Here is a 21,197-nt window from a genome sequence, read left to right as displayed (position 1 = left end):
TTAACTGCCAGGAAGACAAATTATGTCACAGCTGGTGCCTGGGAAACCCATTAAGACCTCTTGGGGTGACCAAATGAATGTAATTTGAGAATATAGCCCAGTGGCAATATGTGAAGACAAGCTGTTAGTACACAATGGTATAAAAGCTCATGAGTCAAATTATCTAAAGGTGGGAAACCGTCATTTTAAACCAGGAAACTGCTGGTAAATCAGAAAAATCAAGCATTATGACTGCTGCTTGAGAAGTGAGAGAACCCAGAGGCAAACCTGAAATTTAGAGGATGTCAGTTCTCTAAAAAAAGCATTCCTAATTATGCAGAATCTAGGATAGTATACAGGCACAGATCTGTATCATTTGGCTCTTACTGTAAATAACATTTGGGAGCAGACAGAGATGGTCATGAGTTTGCTGGAAATGTTGTTAATAAGTAAATTCCTTTAATCAGATTAGAAGGAGTGAATTTCCTTGGTGGGGCCCGTAAGCTAAAATGATTCATAATTGTGGTAGGGGATGGAGAGTATCTTATTATTTTGACAACACATCAAAGACTTCTAAGCTGCTCTTTGTATGTGAACGTAAACGGGTGGATATTGCCTTAGACAAGGCAGCAATTACCATTTACAGAGCTCCATTTCTCCGTGAGAGTCAAATACTCTTTGGTCATTTCTACTCAGAATACTCTTAAAAAAATTAATGGCCAAGAGTTAAGACTAAAGTACACCTTCCTGTGAGACAAGAGAAAAGGAGAAACGTATGGATAGAATTCCAAATGGAAGAGATAAAATTTGATAAAGTATATGTAGTCCTCACTCTTTTCAAAGAATGAAGCAAAGTTTAACTGACAAATTGAAAAAGGTGGGAGGGAGCTTGAAAATGTGCAAAGAATGGAAGAGGTGAGTGTGAACTAAAAGTTTTCATCACAGACCATCTTTACCCTTTTCCTGATCAAAAAATTTCTCATCCTTTAGGGCCTCAAATGAGTTCTTGAAAATGATCTATTTTGGTCTCTTCTTGGAGTTGTTTAAAAGTTTTGTTTTGTGGTTCTGTTGGTATATATATATATTTGTTGCTCCTGCAAGATTATAAACTATTTGGAGGCAGGGACAGTTTCTTACATAACTAACCTTGGGGTGACTCAATAAATGCTTGTTAAAATACATGCAGGAAGAAGAAAGCTATAGAGTAGGAAGTTATTTTGTAAGTTAGTTTTTGGATGGAGGGATTGGGATAGATGCAAGAATAAGAAGATATTACAGATGAGGGTAGCAATATGCATTTCAGATTTGCAACACTTGCAGCAGTCCCTAGTGATAACTTTACTGTGTGAGTGTAGAGTTCAGTGAAATTCATTAGTATTTAGGAACTGTTAGGCTAAAATGTCAGAAAGATCATCTGCTTAGGTTTGTCATCAAGAAATATAAACAATGATGATTAGCATCGTTATGTCACAATAAAGTAAAATAAAGTATAAAGTTTATTCATTGGCCTTCAACCCTGGCATTATGATGGCTAAAACTGAAATTGTAATTAAAACTAAATTAGTACCTTCTTGGTTTATGGACTGTTAGCCTAATTTCTCTTATTTGAACTGTATTTCTGCTCAGAAATAGGACTACTTTTGTACTGTTGTTTACTAGAGGTCGCTGTTGCTTCCAGTCTTGCAGGCTAATCTTTGAGAGGCTTGTGACTTAGACTTTATAATGCCCAAGCCTTGGGGGAAGGGATGTAGATATATAAACATACGTGTGTAGATAATGATGCATTTTAGTCATAAATTTGTGTATCTGCAGTCATTTTTATGCTCCTTTCTTCCAGTTAGATTCCTAATATTCTAAATTTCAAAGAATACATTTTAGACTTCTCAGCCAGGAAACAAGCCTCTACCCACAGTTCCTTTTTGTTTTTTGCCTATGCTTTACATAACTCATTGCCTCTACTGTGGGAGATCATTCACCCTTTTATCCAAATACTAAGGATTCCTGGCACTAAGAGTTACTTGAAATTAAACTATAGGATGGACAGTGACCATGAAAATCTTTTGGCCTCTTCTTGCTACTTCACATAAGTACCTCGGGACCTTGATGATCTAGTACTTTTCTCTGCTTAGAATTTTCTTTTCCCCTACTCCCATCTGGTGAATTCCTGTTTGTTATCCTGGCATAGCTCAAAATGTCACCCTCCATAAGACAGAATTACTTCTTTGCACTTATTACCTAACCATTCCTTCTCCCTGGGGTCATATCTTGATTTCACTCTCTAATATAACCTTGAGCAAGTTAATAATCTCTCTAGGCCTCGGTTATTTCATCAGCAAAACTGGAATGATAATAGTATATCCTTTTAGGATTATAGTGAAGATTAAAGGACCTAAGAATTATAAAACACTTAGGATAACAATATTTAGCAAGTGCTTGATAATTAATATTAATACTCTTCTATTTCACTTACTGTATTGTATCTCTTTCCTTCATCTTTTCAATGCACCAGTCACTATTTTAGGTGCTGGAGATTAGAGAAATAAAAAAGGCACTGACTTTGCTTCCATGGGGCCTTAGGTAAAGTGAGAAGACAGCTAAGTCAATAATTATGATATAATAATTGATATTAAAAAGGTAAACTTACGGTGTTGTGGGAACACCTAACTGAAACTGGAATCAAAGATTCTTTGCAGAAGGTGACATCAGCATTCATCTTCCTTTATGATCCTAACATCCAGCTACTGGTACCAGTTCCCAAATTGTTAATCTGTATTCTAGACTTGAGCAGTTAAGAATTATCTACTTACTAGATTCTTCTGCTTCTTTGTCCCTCAGAATTCGTAAATGTAAAATGTCCCCAAGCTGAAATCATTATCTTTTAAGACCTAAATATTTCTTACATCTTCCTTTTCCTTTCTATTTATGCTACCTAGCTCTTATTTTAGGTCCCCATCATGCTATGCTTAGACCACTGCCCTGAAATCTACTCTTCATACAGCCAGCTAGGATGAACTAAGTATTTTTTTCAGCTTAATAGAGATCTTTGGTGGTCTCTCTCTCTTACAGATAAAATCTCCATAATCTAACTCCTCCTTACCTCTCCCATCTGGACTTGACCATCTGGACTCTGCTTTTTCTTGTTCTGCATTCTCACCACATGAAGAGCTCTTTTTCTACCCCACCCCCATGCTGTGCCCACTTACACACCCCACTTTACCTCCTTTCTGTTCCTTTACACACACTGGGAAAAGATCCATGTATCTTATCACCTGGCATTTACCTGGCTGCCTCTTACTTGTTCTTTAAGACTGGTGTGCACTTTTCCTAGGAAGCCTTTCTTGAGCTCTGTGTCTCTAATCATCCTGACAGAACCGTGTGTCTTTTCTCTGTACTCGTGTGATACTGTGTACTTATCACTTTGTTGCTGTACTTTATGTTTTCAGCGCTAGTGTGATTTTCTTGCAAGATTTTAATTCCCTGATGCTCCTGGCTCCCTTATATTCTCTTGTAAACACAAGGCTAGGATAATAATAGTCCTTGAGTGAATATTTGATGGATAATGAATATATGTTAATTGAGGCAAGCAGAGGTGACTAGTGTATTACAGAGAGAAGGACCATCCAGGAGCAAAGTGCAGAGGAGTAAAAAAAGTACTTAGTTTGGAAGATTAAAATAAACAGAAATATGAGGTGTGAAGTTGGGAGTGTCAAAAATGAGCTTCAACTGGTGAAGAGAGCCCATAGTGAAAGATTTTCTTATGCCTTGCTAAGGAATTTAGTTTTTATCCTGAGGACACTGGAGAGCCATTAAAGGATTTTAAATTAAGTAATGACAGGTAGATTTACACTAATCCATTAACTCTAAGATGGCCCTATTTCTTGCATTTTAACATCTCTGGAATTGCAGTGTGTCTTACTGTTGATTGTGTCTTACAGTTCTTCTAAGCAGCACTTCTTTCTGGTGCTGTTCATGATAATGGTATATATTACAATTGATGGCATGTTAAATTCAAAGATACACAGCATGTTTTAGAAAGAGTTCTGGCACAGTGTACAGGATGTTTTAAGAACAAGGTCATAACACTGCCAGAAGGGAGAACAGAGATAATCTGGTCATAATCCAGAAGAGAAATTTGAGGCAGTAGTGGTGAAGAATGCATTCATTTCATCATTTAGATATTAAGTGTTTTCTAGGATTCAAGCAGAATGCTAAGCATGGTGATACGGACAAGAATCATAACAAGTAAGATTTCCAGCTAGAGTTATAGGTTTAAGTAAAAATAAATGGTTTAAGTAAAAATGGATCATAGACCTCAATATGAGGACTAAAGCCATTAAAAATTCTATTAAAAAAATACATAGTAGGAGAAAATCTTAGTGTCCTTGGTTTGGCAAAGATGTCTTTTTGTTTGTTTGGCAAAGGTGTCTTAAACAGGACACAATGAGTACAAATAATAGAAAACTCAGTTATTTGAACTTCATTAGAGTTTTTAAATCTCTTCTTCCAGAGACTATCTTGAAAATAAATGTATTTACCTTTGAGAAATGAAAGCATATGTCCACTCGAAAACTTGTACAGTCTTGTTCATTGTAGCTTTATTTGTAGTATAGAAAACTGGAAACAACCCAGATGCCAGCAGGTAAATGAATAAGTGAATTAAAACATTGTGATACCCATATGATGGGATAGTATTGAGCTATAGAAAAGACTAATCTGCTGATACACTTACCAGCTCAGATGAACCTCAAAATAATAATGCTGAATTTTAAAAGGCAGGCAAGAGATATACACTGTATTATTCAATTTATATAAAATTCTAGAAAATGCAATCTAATCTATAGTGATAAGAAGTAGATCGGTGGTTGCCTGTGGACAAGAGTGAGGGAGAGAGCAATGAATCACAGAGGGACAGAAGGAAACTTTAAAGAATGATGGCCACATTCGTTATTCTGATTTGGTGATTGTTTCCAGGGACAAAGATATGAAAAATTTAGTATTAATAAATTGTACACTTTATGTGGGCTTCCCTCATAGCTTAGTCGGTAAAGAATCTGCCTGCAGTGCAGGAGATCTGGGTTTGATTCCTGGGTCGGAAAGATCCCCTGGAGAAGGAAATGGCAATCCACTCCAGTATTCTTGCCTGGAAAATCCCGTGGACAGAGGAGCCTGACAGGCTACATCCATGGGGTCGCAAGAGTTGGACATGACTTAGAGACTAAACCACCACCACACTTTATGTACAACTTATTGTATGTCAGTTTTCTCTGAACAAAACTGAAGGGAATTTTTTTTTTTTTTAAGAATGATAGATTCAACAGAGCTCTTAGTCACCCATTCATTGCCATTGAACGTTGGCAGTAAGGATGTGGAGGAATCAAAACTGATTTCTTATTTTCTGGTTTGTATAGTGAATGACTGTTAATGTCTTTCACCATGAATAAGATGTATCACAGAGTCCTGGTTTTTAATTGTATTGTTTGGTGGGAGGAGGGGCACATAAGTTCATGAGGAGGTATTCAATAGCAGTTAGATGTAAAAAATTATAAAAAGGGTATGATGGTGTAAAGATAACTGAAGGCCAAAATATAAAATCTGAGCAAGAAAAGAATATCCAGCAAATGAGAGTGAGAAGAAATCAGAGCTAAGAAGAAATTCAGGCAAGGACAGTGTCCTAGAAACTAAGGACATTGTCATTGCCTAAGTATTTTTCTTTCATGAAAGATCAACAGTATTAGATGCTGAAGAAAAGTTAAGCAAGATAACAACTGAAAAATATTCATTGAATTTAGTGAAAAAGAAGTCACTGGTGATCTTCTCAAGAGAAGTTCCTGTGAAGTGGTTAGATGATAACCAGGTTATGGAAGGCTGAGGTGCAGATTGGAGAGTGTAGACTACTGGCTGTTCTCCAGATATTAGACTTGGAATGGAGGTGGATGGGTGCATGTGTCAGGGTTGGGGTAATTAGGGGAAATGCAGAATCAAGAGTTCTTTTGAGTATACAGTCATCCATTAGTATTCTTAGAAGATTCGTTCCAGGACTGCTGAGGGGGATGCTCAAAATGCAAAGACATTTAAGTCCCTAATAAATTGGCATAGTACAGTTGGCCCACAGACTTGAGTGTCTGTAGATATTCATATCTGTGGGAGACGGAGGGTGTCCCAGAACCAGTCTCCCATGGGTGCCAAAGGACAGCTGGATATATTTATGAATTATACATACCGAGTTATGTATATATATTTTGAACAATGCCAATAAAGTTATTGGTGTTTAGCAAGTAGAATACATACAGTTATTAAATTCTAAATGAGTTACAGAGGACTTGCTACTCTTCATGCAAATCGTGACCATAATCAGACCAAAACTAAAGAGAGTATCCCATTTATACTAACTGGGAGAATGTGTTTGTTTTTCTTTTAGAGATAATTGCTAACTTGGTGTGTATGAAGTACAAAGTCTTCTTTCTCCTTGAGGTAAAAGAACATGAAGTAGCTTTTCTCTGTTTACGTACTTGTTTGTAAGAGAAGTTCTAAAATAATTTAAAACAAAATTCAGGGGGCTTCCCTGGCGGTCCAGTGGTTAAGACTTCGACACAGGGGGTATGGGTTCAGTCACTGGTTGGGGAGATAAAATCTCACATGCCTTGGGGTCAGAAAAAAACCCAAAAAACATAAAACAGAAACAATATTGTAACAAACTCAATAGACTTAAAAATGGACAAAATTTAAAAATAAATATTGATTAGTGGCCTATCTCACTGCTGCACTCCAGTTTTTCAGAATGAGAACATTAATGTATAATTCCTTCCTGAAAGACTTTTATCATGTGTATATTGGCAGGATTCTGATAAAGATATTAAAAATATAATAAACATGATTTGTACTTCTGTCTGTGGTGTGGCTGCAAAACTTCTCCAGTGTTTTTAATTTTGTTCTCGTTCACTCGTACTTATACAGTCAACCAGATTCAATGAGAGTTCAGGTTAGGCTAAAGATTTATCATTTTCAACATAGAGTACTTGATAATTTTCAGTCACACAGTATGTTTTTTGAGACCTACCATCTTATTCATATCAGCATCTTCATTTTTCTATTTTTCTTTTATTTTACATAATACAGAATAAAATAACTAGATAATTGCAAAAATATTTCAATTTTTTAAATTTTTATTGCCTGTATACTTTATAACTGGCTTAGTACTTGGAAACCTTTATAGTGAATAATAAAAAGGAAGCCATTATATTAATATATATACCTCGAAATGGCCAATACATCATAATATATCTCATCTTTTTGAAGTAAGTATCTAGGATGCGACAAGAGAACCTTCTGAGACTCATCAAAACTGTAAGGCGTAACACTGCCATCTAATCATGTGGAGATAAATGGTAATTTCACAAGATACCTTGGAAGCATTTGAAGAATTGAACAGTAAACTGTAGGACTTCGAAACTGATGATATATTGATTTTTTTAAACATTTTTATTGTAAAATACGTGGTATAAAATTTACTACTTTAACCATTTTTAGGTGTACAGTTCAGTGGCATTAATTACATTCACATTGGTTGTGTAACCATCACTACCATCCATCTCTAGAACTCTTATCTTCCCAAACTGAAGCTGTGCATCCATCTACTCATTTCCCCATTTTGGTTTTTTTTTCTAGCAACTACCATTTTGTTTTAGTTTATACGAATTTAACTCTTCCAGGTATCTAGTATAATTAAAATATGACAGTTGCTCTTTTCTTCTTATCTGGCTTATTTCACTTTGAATTAATGTCTTCAAGGTTCATCCATGTTATAACATGTTTTACAATTTCATTTCCTTATTAGGCCAACTAATGTTCCATTGTATATGTATATACCAGTCATTTGTCAATGGACATTTGGGTCAGTTCAGTTCAGTCGCTCAGCTAAGTCACTTCAGTCGTGTCCAACTCTGTGCGACCCCATGGACAGCAGCCCACCAGGTTCCCCATCCCTGGGATTCTCCAGGCAAGAACAAGGAGTGGGTTACCATTTCCTTCTCCAATGCATAAAAGTGAAAAGTGAAAGAAGTTGCTGAGTCCTGTCCAATTCTTTGCAAACCCATGGCCTCCCTCTCCATCACCAACTCCCATAGTTTACTCAAACTCATGTCCATTGAATCGGTGATGCCATCCAACCCTCTCATCCTCTGTTATCCCCTTCTCCTCCTGCCTTCAATCTTTGCCAGCATCAGGGTCTTTTCACATGAGTCAGTTCTTCGCATCAGGTGGCCAAAGTATTGGAGTTTCAGCTTCAGCATCAGTCCTTCCAATGAATATTCAGGACTGATTTCCTTTAGGATGGATTGGTTGGATCTCCTTGCAATCCAAGGGACTCTCAAGAGTCTTCTCCAACACCACAGTTCAAAAGCATGAATTCTTCAACACTCAGCTTTCTTTATAATCCAACTCTCACATCCATACATGACTACTGGAAAAACCATAGCTTTGACTAGATGGACCTTCGTTTGACTAGATGGCCAAAGGTCTCTGCTTTTTAACATGCTGCCTAGGTTGGTCATAGCTTTTCTTCCACGGAGCAGGCATCTTTTAATTTCATGGCTGCAGTCACCATCTGCAGTGATTTTAGAGTCCAAAAAATTAGTTTCCACTCTTTCCCCATCTATTTGCCATGAAGTGATGGGACCAGATGCCATGATCTTAGTTTTCTGAATGTTGAGTTTTAAGCCAGCTTTTTCACTCTCCTCTTTCACTTTCATCAAGAGGCCCTTTAGTTCTTCTTCACTTTCTGCCATAAGGGTGGTGTCATCTGCATATCTGAGGTTATTGATATTTCTCCCTGCAATCTTGATTCCAGCTTGTGCTTCATCCAGCCCAGAGTTTCTCATGATGTACTCTGCATGTAAGTTAAATAAGCAGGGTGACAGTATACAGCCTTGACGTACTCCTTTCACAATTTGGAACCAGTCTGTTGTTCCATGTCCAGTTCTAACTGTTGCTTCCTGACCTGCATACAGATTTCTCAAGAGGCAGGTCAGGTGGTCTGGTATTCCCATCTCTTTCAGAATTTTCCAGAGTTTGTTGTGGTCCACACAGTCAAAGGTTTTGGCATAGTCAATAAAGCAGAAGTAGATGTTTTTCTGGAACTCTCTTGCTTTTTCTATGACCCAGTGGATGTTAGCAATTTGACCTCTGGTTCCTCTGCCTTTTTTAAATACAGCTTGAACATCTGGAAGTTCACGGTTCACGTACTGTTAAAACCTGGCTTGGAGCATTTTGAGCTTTACCTTTTGGCTATGTGGATAATGCTACTATGAATATAGGTATACAGATATCTGCCTGACTTCCTGCCTTCAATTTTGGGGGCTGTATATACCTGGAATTGCCAGGTCATTTGGTCCTTTCATGTTCGCCAGTACTGTTCTGTACACCAGGGGTGTGTGTGTGCATGGGTGCACATGTGGTGCTGTTTTACATTTCTGTATGTAATATAGAGGACTTGGGATTTCAGTTCCTACATGTATGTAGAGAGCACTGTGAACAATTTGCATCATATATTCTTACTGAAAAATAGTCAAAGATCTTGAATAGATAGTTCTCCAAAGATATACAGATGGCCAGCAAATCCAGTAAAAGATTCTCAGTATTAGGGAAATGCAAATCAAAACCATGGTGAGATAGCACTGAATTCCCAGAGATGGCTACAGTTGAAAAAAAAAAACCCTGAAAATAACAAGTGTTGGCAAGGATGTGAAATTGGAACCCTCATACACTGTTGGTAACATTATAAAGTGGTGCAGCTGCTGGGTTTGGGGATTCCTCAATAAGTTAAACGTAACGCTGTGACCCAGCAATCCAACTCCTAGCTATCTACCCAAAATATTTAAAAACATGTTCAAAGGAAAACTTGTATACAGATGTTTAAGGCAGCACTGTTTACAGTAGCAAAGGGAGAAAACAACCCAGATGTTCATCAGCAGATGAATGGGTAAACAAAATATGGCATAGCTGTAAAAATTATTCAGCCATAAAAAGAATAAAGAATAAAATACTCTTACATTGCTGCTACGTGGATGGACCTTGAAAACATTGTTCTAAGTGAGAGAAACCACACACAAAAAGCACATAGTGTATGATTCCATGTATATGAAATACTCAGAATAGCCAAAAGTATGGAGACAATGAATATTAATGGGCGGCAAGGGCTGGGGATGTGTAGGAGGGAATGGGGGATGAATGAGTATAGGGTTTCTGTTTGGGGTGATAAAAATGTTCTGGACCTGGGTAGTGGTGATGGTTGCACAATGTTGTGAGTATACCAAATGCCGCTAAATTACACGTGTTGAAATGGTTCAAATAGTACATTTTATGAGTGTTTCACTACAGTAAAAAGAAAAATAAATTAAGGTAACAAGAAGTCACTGTTTGGCAGGCCATCACTAGAATCTGATGATCAGTGATATTAGCATAGTTTGGGGGTTATTTTACCTTATATGTGAAAATTTTCCTGGGAAGTTTGAAAAATAAATTGTAGTAGGTCTTTTCTTTTCCTTCCTCTCCTGATTCATTTTGTCTGAGGTAGGGAATAGGAACCTCAAAATTCAGGAAGTACTGTCTATGATTGACCCAAGTGGCTCCCAACAGCGTATCATTGTCAGAAATTCAGCACTGTACTATCACACATGTAACATCCTAGGCTGCCAGATGTTGTAGGCTCTGTACATAAAAGTTTTTGTTCCCTGTGCTTTTATGAAGGAAAAGAAATGAGATTGGCCAAATAGAAAAGATTTTCTTGTGTTCATGTGAGAAAACTGAGTTCAAAAATTCAAAATTATTCTCTTACTTCCAAATTTTTAAATAAATTTGACCCTTAATAGATGTGGCTCTTTTATCTTGTGACTGTGTCTTCCTTACCATTACCTTGCCAGCATATTCATCACACATACATTCCAGTCCTCCTCCTGTTTGAATGAAGACAACAGAGGTTATTTCATATATTTATGCTTTATTTATAGGGAACAGTATTCTAAGATTCAAGATTTATGATATCTAGGATTTCTAATCAATTAAATGTCAACAGAACCTGAGCTCTTTCTGAAAATCGCTGATATGTAGGGACTTGTGGTTTACTTAAGGCACAGCTTTGAATCATGTCCTTTAAAGCTACTGTGTGTGAAAAACAAGTAGTTTAGTTAGAGAATGACTCGAGCTGCAGTTTAGCAAATTAGCATGTCTTTTTTATAGGTCTGTTTTAATGAGATTAAATCTTCAGACAATAATATTGTGTGCTGCATAATGGATTTCTCTGAGACCTTCAGATCTTATTCATTTCCTTTTGAACTGTAGACAATACTGGAGATGTATCTAATTAAAGTTGGGTGTACAAGCTAGCAAAGTTCATTATTCTCTGGAGGAAATAACTATTTCATTGTGTTTTTATATAATTTTTCCAAATAATTTATAACTTTATATACCACATAGAGTTGTCTCAGTTTACAGATATTTATTTATCTTTTTGCACTCAGTCCTTTCTTATTTATATACTTGATGCTTACTGAAAAAAAATAATTTTGTATGTTGTTTATGGCGGGGTGGGCAGTCTGCTTACTAAATCTAAACACTAATGGACGTACTTTTTAAGCTCTAATCTTTGAGGAATATTTTGAAAGTTAATTTTAAAACTTTTTTCTTAACCATATCTAGGCCAGCCAGGCCTTCGAGAAGCTATTTCTATGTCCTGTATAACCAACGGGAGTGGTACCAACAGAAAACCAAGTCATACCAGCTCTGTCTCAATCGCAAGAAAAGAAACTCTTTCATCTGCTGCTAAAAGGTATGCATTTGTAAAAAGCTAACATTGCAAAACTATCTGAATGTGATAACTCAGTCTTCTTTTGAAAAGAATATGAAATAAGAGCTGTATGGAATTCAACTGAGCATATCTTTTGAACTCTTTGTCTCTGAATGTAGTGATATCCTGCTTGTACTCGCTGAGTTTACATTTATCATACTTATGGAGTTGTGTGAGGAAGTTTTTGGTTTTTACTAAAGAAGGCAGCAGTTTCATTTCCTGGTTTGATTTTGTTTCTTTTTAATAAACATCTGTTGATGAGATAAGCATGACTATATTTAATGTAATTATATAAGTGAATTTTGCATAGCAAGTAATACATTTGATATAGCATTTTTAGAATTTTAAGAATTCTTTACAGTATTTTTAGAATCTTTGGTATATATGTACATTGGTGGGAGATTAGATGCTTTAACTTTTATTCTCAATCATAACTATAAAATTGAGGCTTAATTTAAAAATGTGTATGTGTGTGTGTTAGGGGGTGGTGGACAGGAAGGCAGTGGAAATATTGCAGTATAAAAATTTCAGTGGATTACAGGTTTACATTCTCTGTGTTCTTTTCATGAGTTAATTAATTCAGTCTATTCTAATAAAATTGCTTATAGGATCTTAAAACTGTTTTCTTCAAAGAATGATTGAAGAAAAACTAAGTAATAGAATAATATTTAAAATATGCTGATGGAAAATGGTTGCCTCAGTAAGCTAATGCTGAGTTTTCTGTCAGTGTGTTTTCACAGATGTTAACCAGACATTTGACTACAGGAATGGTGAAGAAATGACAGAATCTTTAGGCCTTTTAAAAATCCCGTTCTGTAATTGAGTCATTAAGTCATTGTTGTTATAGAATCTAGACTTGATCCTCCAAAGCATGCCAAAATTTATTACCTGTGTTCCAGTTTGAGGAGAAAAGGACAAATGATGAAAACATAAACATGTGGTGGAAATTTTTAATACAATTTTTAATAATAAACCTCCTTGTTGTATCAGCCCATTTTCTTACATAGCTATAGTTATGTGCAGTGGTCAGTATTATGTACAGTAGTGACTTAGTTTAAACCAGATGAGTTTGTTCATTTATGATGCAGGGGCTTTGTGTTTTGTTTTGAAATAACCCAGAAGGAAAATCTACTGGGTCCATATAAGACTACTGGCCCAATGCTGTGAATTCAGAATACTTTGAAGACCAGTAAGAAAGAAGTAGTTTCTAATTCAGTTTTAAATTTCAAAGTTAGTTTAATATTTTTGAGGTAGAATTAAGTTTCTCAGCACATACTTTAAAAATTGAGTATGAACAAGACAGTCAAAAGCCAGTCTGAAGTCAGAACGTATCAGAATGAACCAGATTAAGAAATGTTACTATCAAAATTATATTTGCACATTATTCATTATTATCATGTGGTTAAATTGTATGTACTATTTACATTTGTTTAGCATGTTCTTAAACATACTTCTTTGTAGATTATGCACCTTATAGTAAATTTTAAAATGTCCTTTGGTTAAGGTAGTTGCAATTTTATACCTTTTCAACACTGGAATCGTTGTTTCCATCTGTTTTGTAATATTGTCAGAAGTGTTTGTGTAGTATAAGGACTCTTATCCAGTGTGATCAGGGATAGCGGTACTTCATTAACCAAGAGTCGGTGTGGAATCATGTGAATTTATAAATAAATATCTGAAATATTTTATTTTAGCTTAAAATATGTTCACATGGGCTTCTCTGGTGGCTCAGACAGTAAAAAATCTGTGCAATGCAGGAGACCAAGGTTCGATCCCTGAGTTGGGAAGATCCTCTGGAGAAGGGAATGGCTATCCAGTACACGAGTATTCTTGTCTGGAGAATTCCATGGACAAGCCTGGTGGACTGCAGTCCATGGGGTCACAAAGAGTTGGACACGACTGAGCAACTTTCACTGTGTTCATTTGTCAATTTTTTAGTGAAAGACTGAGTCTCCCCCATTTTTCTCTCTTATTCATCTCTGATTTACTTACTGTCTTGTGTAAAATACACCCATAAATTGTTTTTTTATAATTTTTAGTTTCATTTTTTAAGACAGAAAAAGAAACTTAAAATTCTTGCAAGATGGTATGAACTAGAACCCATCTTTTTTCTGTGATTTTTTTTCTTAGTCTTTTGTAATTGTTTCACCTACACAAATAATTTAATAGCAGTTCTTTTAGTAACTCATTTTTATTTGGTCTTTGCAAAGAATTCAGCTTAGTTTACATAGAAATTATTCTCTTTTCTTTGTACATTTTGTCAGTTTTCTTTGTATGTTATTAACTTAATCGTTAAAATAACAAGTACAACTGGTATAAAGAAGTTCAGGGGAAAAAACACAGTTGACTCTTGGTAAGTGTAAGACTCAGCTGCTGAGAGCAGAAGCATACAAAAGAAACAGGAATCAGAGGAAACCTACGGAACGTGAGCATTTAGTGTCCTTGGGCGTGAGTGTGCTTAACCAGGGGCAGTGGATAGTGTCACTGCTGCTCTGATGTGGGTAGACTGAAGTCAGGTAAGAGAGCTTTTACGGTCCCCCCACATTTGCTAAGATGACATAAGGCATTAGAGGCCAATTTGGTCCAAAGGGGCAATCTTCATAGGATATGCTGTCTTAGAATTATAATAAATTCTTACTGACGATTTTAATAACTTCCAGACTTCTTAAAGAAATATTTTCATTATTGAATGAAAGCAGTGTAAATTGTGTTAGCTGTATGATTTAGGATTTTGAATTATTTAATAGTAGTAACTTTTTCCATCATTTGACATCTTTTTTGTTTAAATGTGTGTTGTTCCATGTTATACTTTATTTTACAGTGGTACAGAAAAAAAGAAAGAAAAACCACAAGGACACAGAGAGAAAAAAGAGGACTCTCACTCTAATGATCAAAGTCCACAAATTCGAGCATCACCTTCTCCCCAGCCCTCTTCACAGCCTCTCCAAATACACAGGCAAACTCAAGAAAGCAAGAATTCTACTCCCACCAAAAGGTTTTAACTGACCCCAAGTACAGAGTTAGGGAATGGTTGTAATGATCCCTAAATTCTGTGACTTGAGAAAAAGTTGGCTATCCATGGATCCTAAGAGAAAAACTTGTTGACTTTTTCCCCTTCACTTCTTTGTGGCAGTAATCTGTATTTTAACACATTGAGGAATGATAATTTAAAATTACCACTTATAATTATTCAAAATCTATAAGTTAAAACTTGAGGAAAAAGCTAGGTTATAAAGATGAAAGGAAGGCAAAGGTAACCTACTCTAAAACCAAAACAACAGTTTAAAATTACAGAATATTAAAAATATATGTATAACTGCATAAATTTATAGCCATGGATAAAGAATTGCGTGTGTTCTTATGCTCGCCATATTTTGGCATCATTACAACCTTCAGCTTGTCAGGGCCCTTCACGACATACGGCTCTTTACTGTGACTGCGTCTCAGTTTCAGTTTTGGGTTTTGGGAGGATAAGTTCTTGCTTGAGTAGAGAACTGAATTCATTTCTCCTAATCTTTTCTATGCTAAAGGCTTGCTTGAGGGCTTCTCTCTGTGTCTTAATAATTGATATTTTTAAGTTATGAGAAGGGGAGAAGGGAGAAACGTTCTAACAATGTGTGTGAGCCTACATTGGGGGTCTAAGCTTGCATGCTGGGAGCTCAGCACCACAGCTGCCTTGTAATCAAATATTTAGACCAACTTAATGACATTTGCCTGCTTTAGGGATGTTGATTCAAGCTTTATGTTTAGGTATAGATATATTTTATCATCATACTTCCACTTGGAAATCTTAGGAAAATATTAAACCATTCCCAGAACTGGCTAGGATTTTAATAAAAACAAATGACATCCATTCCTAAAAGATTTTTAATATATTTTTATTTGATTAGCTTACTATTTTGCCTCAAATCTCTAATGGAAAATTTGGGAAAACACAACACCCTTCGCTTGATTGATGCATGTTTGACATTTTTTAAATGCTTTGTGTGTCTCACTCAGATTCTTACCCTATCTTAATGGTTTGTAATTCTCCTGCCTGATCTAATGTGCAGTTTTTCCTGGATATAGCTTATTAATGTTTTGCAGCCTTGGATTGTGTGTGATTAAAGGTGGCTTTTTTGTAATCAATCTCTTTAAGGTTCTGATTTGACTTGGCATCTTCTTTGTCCCGGATCTCTTTTTTCAGCTTCTTAAGGTCTCCTGGAAATGTGCTTGCCATTCTAAATTCCCCTTTGAATGTACTATTACAAGATGTATTAAAGACTGGATGAGTTGTAGGACAGTTAACAGTGCAGCAAAAAAATCATTTATAAATCAAAATATTTCAATTATAAATATGTGGGATTAGTTTTGATAATATCAAAATGTTCCTGTATTAAAATGTTTTTATTTCTGATCATGGGTAAAATTGAGAGATACAAACAAGAGTTTTGCTTTTAGTCCCACAATTATTTAGAAATTGTCGTTTGTACCATATATAATTTAATTACATGAGGACATAAAAAATGAAAAAGCAGCCTTGTCATGATTTTGAATAAGTTTTTTCACAAATTCACACAATTTCATAAATTATGAGAGAGTAATTATTCAGATTTAAGCACATGGGTGTTCTAAAAATCGAGTACTATTTATTCTAGTGAATCTTTTGAAAAATAGTGAAAATTAAAAACAGACTAGGTAATTGCCTTGTTTAACTCCTTCACTCATCCAGGCACAGAACCTTTCAACTAATCATTCTTTCTCTTTTCTGGATTAGCTTTAAGAAAATATTAATTGCTGCTCATATATTCTATTCAAACTGTCAGTTACATGTGATTGCCATGCATAGAATTTTTCTCTAATAAATTAATGTTTCTTCCAGCATAAAACGACCACCGACAGCTGAAAAGTCACATAATTCATGGGAAAATTCAGATGACAGCCGTAATAAATTATTGAGGGCAGTTTCAACATCAAAATTAATATCAAAAGTTATAAAAAATACAGACAAGTAAGTACTATATTTCTATCTGAAAATTACTAGTTCTTTTACTATCATGTTTGCATGTACAGTATATGCCTTGTTTGAATCATTTTTAAAAATCTGTATTTCTAATTTATATATTTTTTTCTAAGTACATTTTTTCTTTTGTGTTCTTTTAAAAAAGCTATGTCTTCCTGTTAATGCTTCTCAACTCATAATAAATCTCAATAATATCATAAAGTTAGAATATTTTTCATAAATTCTTTCTATGTTTTACTATTTAAGTGATCCTAATGGAATATTCCTTGTTTTATGATACAGTGTATATTAGTAGTTGAGACCAGTGAGAAGCTTTAAAGAATACTGATGCCTGAATTTCACATCTGCAGATTTATTTGGGATGTAGCCTAGACATTAAAGCTTTTGCAGTTTTCAGGTGATTATAATAGTGAGCCAAATAAGGTTATGAAATAAATATCTTTGCATTCCTTTTGTAGGCATAAAGATGTCATCATCAACCAAGGTAAATTAAAAATCCTTTTAAAAAAATATGTTTTCTAAATCATAAGTTTTCCCTCTTGATAAGAATATTGACTTATTTTCATTCAGTGTATTTTATTTATTAGCTCACAAAAATAAAAAGAAGCATATTTTATAGTCATCTAAGAAAATCTCTTAATTTTTATTGTAAGATATGTCATTTTTGTCTCAACCAGCAAAAATGTCAACCCGTGAAAAAAACAGCCAAGGTAAGAATAAGCTACGCAGTTGGTTGCCTTCTTAGTTAATTTCTTTCTGGATCTCTTATTTGGCTTTTCATTATTTATACTACCTGACTTTCCTCTTAATGAAGAAAATATGGTAATTTGAACTAGTGAATCCAAACACTTTTCCACTTCTGTGAGCTCTGAAGAGCCAAAGTCAACAGTAGAAATAAATATATCATCACAAAGAGGTATAAAATACCAAGGGGAATTTCCCCCCTTTAAAAAAAAGAAAAGTACTTAGAAAAGCCATTTAAAAGATTGATCAATTTTAACTCAGTTTCCTGTCTTGCCAACTTCATTGCAAATAATCACTCATTTCTTAAAGCTAAGACTTAAAATGTAATGAGTCTAGCAAATCCATTTCCTCCTAAATTTTTCTTTTATATTAATTGTAATCTCTGGCTCCTTGCTGTTGTTGGCTTGTTCTGACCCAAAAAAGGAGAACAGACTTTCTGTAAACGTGTATTTAATTTAATTGCAAAGTAGGTAAGATATATACATCAGTTTTACATTCCCCTTCAACTGCCTGCAAATTTAATTGAAGCATGCTATTCTAAGTAAAAGCATGTCCTTCCTGTGCATGCTTTTTACAGCTAATTTCTATGTGTCATAGTTATCTTTATTTTTTAGGCTATTATATTAACCATATACCATGTGGTTAAAATTTTTGTTAAGAGATTTAACTTGATTTCTATAGATTTTTACTTTCTTTGATTCTGCTAAGAAAAAAGTATTTGTGATCTTCTTTGGGTCATTTGTTTTTACATAGAAATTCTAAATTTGATTTTTGCTACTGTTTTCCTTCAGTTAGGTCTTATTTTCTCTTTCTTCTTTAACTAAGTACAGATTAAGTAATAGTTGAAATACCTTAAGGAAAAGTGAAAATCTATTTACAAAGCCAATTCTTACTATGTGCCAAAACATTAAAAAAAAAAAAATAGAGATAATGACAGATAGTGGAAGGAGCAGTGAGTGGAGAGTGTCTGTGTTTAATATTTGGCTCTGTTGTATAGCAATCTTGTGACATAGGCAAAATGGCAACATCTTTGGGTGGTTTTCTAATCTTAGAACAGTAACTATAAAGCTTACTTCACAAGGCTGCTGAAATATATATGGAAGTACTTTAAAAGCAGAAAACACTGCACCTATAAAAAAGGTGCTACTATTATTACATGTTTTGCTAAAGAACTTACATTTCATAAAAATCCATGTAGCTATGCTAAATGAGAAAGGGCTACCTCTCTGTCAGGCTGTGGTATGCCCTTCGAGAGGAAAAGGGAACTAACTTACAGTTAGTACATCATAAGTGAGTGGTTTGTGTTGATGACAATTTTCAAAACCATCCAAATAGGCAGATAAGTAAATGTATTTAAAAGGGAAGAGTTTTGCTAGAGAAGGATCACCAAAGTGGGGGGAAGAAAGGCTGGAATGGAAAACTGAAAAAGGATATAGAAAAATCAGTTAAATTCTATTACAAGAATTGTATGTGGCACTAGTGGTAAAGAATCCACCTGCCAATGCAAGATTCATGAGATGGGGTTTTGATCCCTGGGTCAGGAAGATCCCCTGGAAATGGAAATTGCAAACCACTCCAGTACTCTTACTTGGAAAATTCCATGGACGGAATTATTCCAGATGTTGGAATTTAATAATGTCAAGTGTTGCTTGCATTAAGCCTTATTTTTGAAATTTGAGTTTGTTCTTTTGCCACTTTAATCAGTTACATATATCATTAGAGTGTATCTTGAAGGAGAACTCTTACACTTCAGCCTGTTACATAATTCAGGTCTGACTGAAGCAGAACCTGTGGAAAGAAGTAGATGGTTCTAGAGATTGCAGGTAGGGTATGAGAGGTAAGGAACAGAGGGAATCATGAAGGCCAGCTTGAAAGTGGGTGAGAGGCATCTACTGAAATAAGGGACATTTCAGGAGGAGTAGATGTGGAGAAAAGAATAGTTTGGTTTAGGACAGTTACGCTTGAGTTGCCAGTAAATCTTAATTTACTTGCCAGAGATGTGTAACAACATAGTCTAGATCTTTAACACTTGTAGTTGAAGTCGAGACTGATTTCACCATTTACTTAACCTGTGATCAAAAGCAGATTAACTAATCTTGTCTTTGTTTTCTTATCTATAGTTGAGACAACAATAAAAACCCTCAAAGGATTATTATAAAAATTAAAGCTAATGATGTGTCATAGCACATGGCACATAGTACCAAATAGATTTTTGTTATTATCAATGTAACAGTAAAACTTTGCACTTAAATATGTGGAGTTAAGATGAAAAGATGACCATTAAATAGATGGTCTTCACTTGATGTAAGTTGTAGATTGTTTAGTATTCATTTTGCATAATATATTTCACAGCACATTTTCTTATACTTTCGTTATTTAAAATATCTCATTTTTGGATAGTCTTTTTAAATGTGATTTATTAGTTCTCTAACTCTTTTTTGACAGTGACAAGTGTGACTTGTTTTAAGCCATCTGCTTTGATTTGGGAGCAAGCTGATTTACATTTGTTATACATAAGTGAGTGGTAGCAGAAAAAGCTTGACCTGAAAGGACTGTGTTCTTTAAGCCCAGCAAAGTAAAAGAGTAGTAAATCTGCATATTCTGATTAGCACTTTGAAGAAAGGAAACCATGGTTGAAAGCAGTAGGAGGTGAAATGGGATGTACACAGAGCAATCACTCGTCTAGGTGTACTATACCATATTGTCTGAACTCTGTGGAACTTATATTCTACCTGTAAGAAACAAATAATAACTATTTAACATGTCAGGAAGTAATACACATTGAGGAAGAACAAGGAGTGGGGAGAATTGCCATTTTATATAGAGTGGTTAGGGGAGACATCTCTGATAAAGTGACGTTGAGTCACCTGAAAGGAAGTAAGTGAACAATTGGGTATCCAAAGAAAAGAATTTCATGAGCAGAGAAAATTGGAAATACATAAGCTCTGAGTTAAGAGCCTTCTTGCTGTGTTAGGATCAGCAAGGAGGTCCTTGATCATAGTGTGCATGCAATTCTGTATTTGTTAACCACTACACTTACAGAATATAGATTCATTCTAAGCAAGAGAGGTGTCGTTAGACACCTCACTTAGGAAAGGAAAGCAATGTTATTTAGTGGAAAGAGCATAAGAATAATAAGCATGAGACCTAGTTAGGGGTGAATCACAGAAGTTTAAAGAATCAGAATGTTACAGTGACTACAGTTATGTGTGTTGGTTGGGAAGAAACTAAAAGTTTCATTTGCCAGAGGAAATTATGAAAAAAGATAAAACATCCTTCATCTGTTAATAAATTTTTCACTTCCTCTTGGGACCTTGGACCTCAGTTTCCTGATATATATATACTTTGGCTTAGACTGTATATTACCAAGAGTCTCTTTAATCACTTTTTGAAAGCTCTTTCTCACAACAAATAGAAAATGGAAGACAGCGCTTCATACCTTGTCTAACTCATGTTTAATCCACCTCTTAATAGTTTGACTGCAGGTGCTCTTACTTAGTGCTTAGTACTGTTTTCTGACCTGTTGGCTCTAGACACGTTCTGTCCTAAAATCTGATCACATTATGTAAACTGAGCGTTGTGTCTGAAAACATAGCTAAAATTTACTGCAAGAATATAGAGTAGCAGTGTCCT

General features: G+C 35.2%; 1 protein-coding gene across 3 annotated transcripts in view; it reads left to right on the top strand.

Annotated features, from left to right (window-relative positions):
• Positions 1 to 21,197, top strand: part of EML4 (EMAP like 4) — a 147,824-nt gene that overhangs the window by 70,948 nt on the left and 55,679 nt on the right. For 2 of the 3 annotated variants that reach the window (XM_065929374.1, XM_065929372.1), the window contains exons 3-7: positions 11,671 to 11,800; positions 14,640 to 14,813; positions 16,680 to 16,808; positions 17,279 to 17,304; positions 17,498 to 17,530. In XM_065929374.1, coding sequence (XP_065785446.1) covers positions 11,671 to 11,800; positions 14,640 to 14,813; positions 16,680 to 16,808; positions 17,279 to 17,304; positions 17,498 to 17,530 — 492 coding nt within the window. The remainder of the gene's footprint in view (positions 1 to 11,670; positions 11,801 to 14,639; positions 14,814 to 16,679; positions 16,809 to 17,278; positions 17,305 to 17,497; positions 17,531 to 21,197) is intronic. The other variant, XM_065929373.1, reaches the window with a different exon arrangement.

Source organism: Muntiacus reevesi, chromosome 3, assembly GCF_963930625.1.
Source record: "Muntiacus reevesi chromosome 3, mMunRee1.1, whole genome shotgun sequence".
Classification (NCBI taxonomy): Eukaryota; Metazoa; Chordata; class Mammalia; order Artiodactyla; family Cervidae; genus Muntiacus; species Muntiacus reevesi.
The sequence above is the reverse complement of the archived record's forward strand: the minus strand, read 5'-3'. Positions and strand labels throughout refer to the sequence as shown.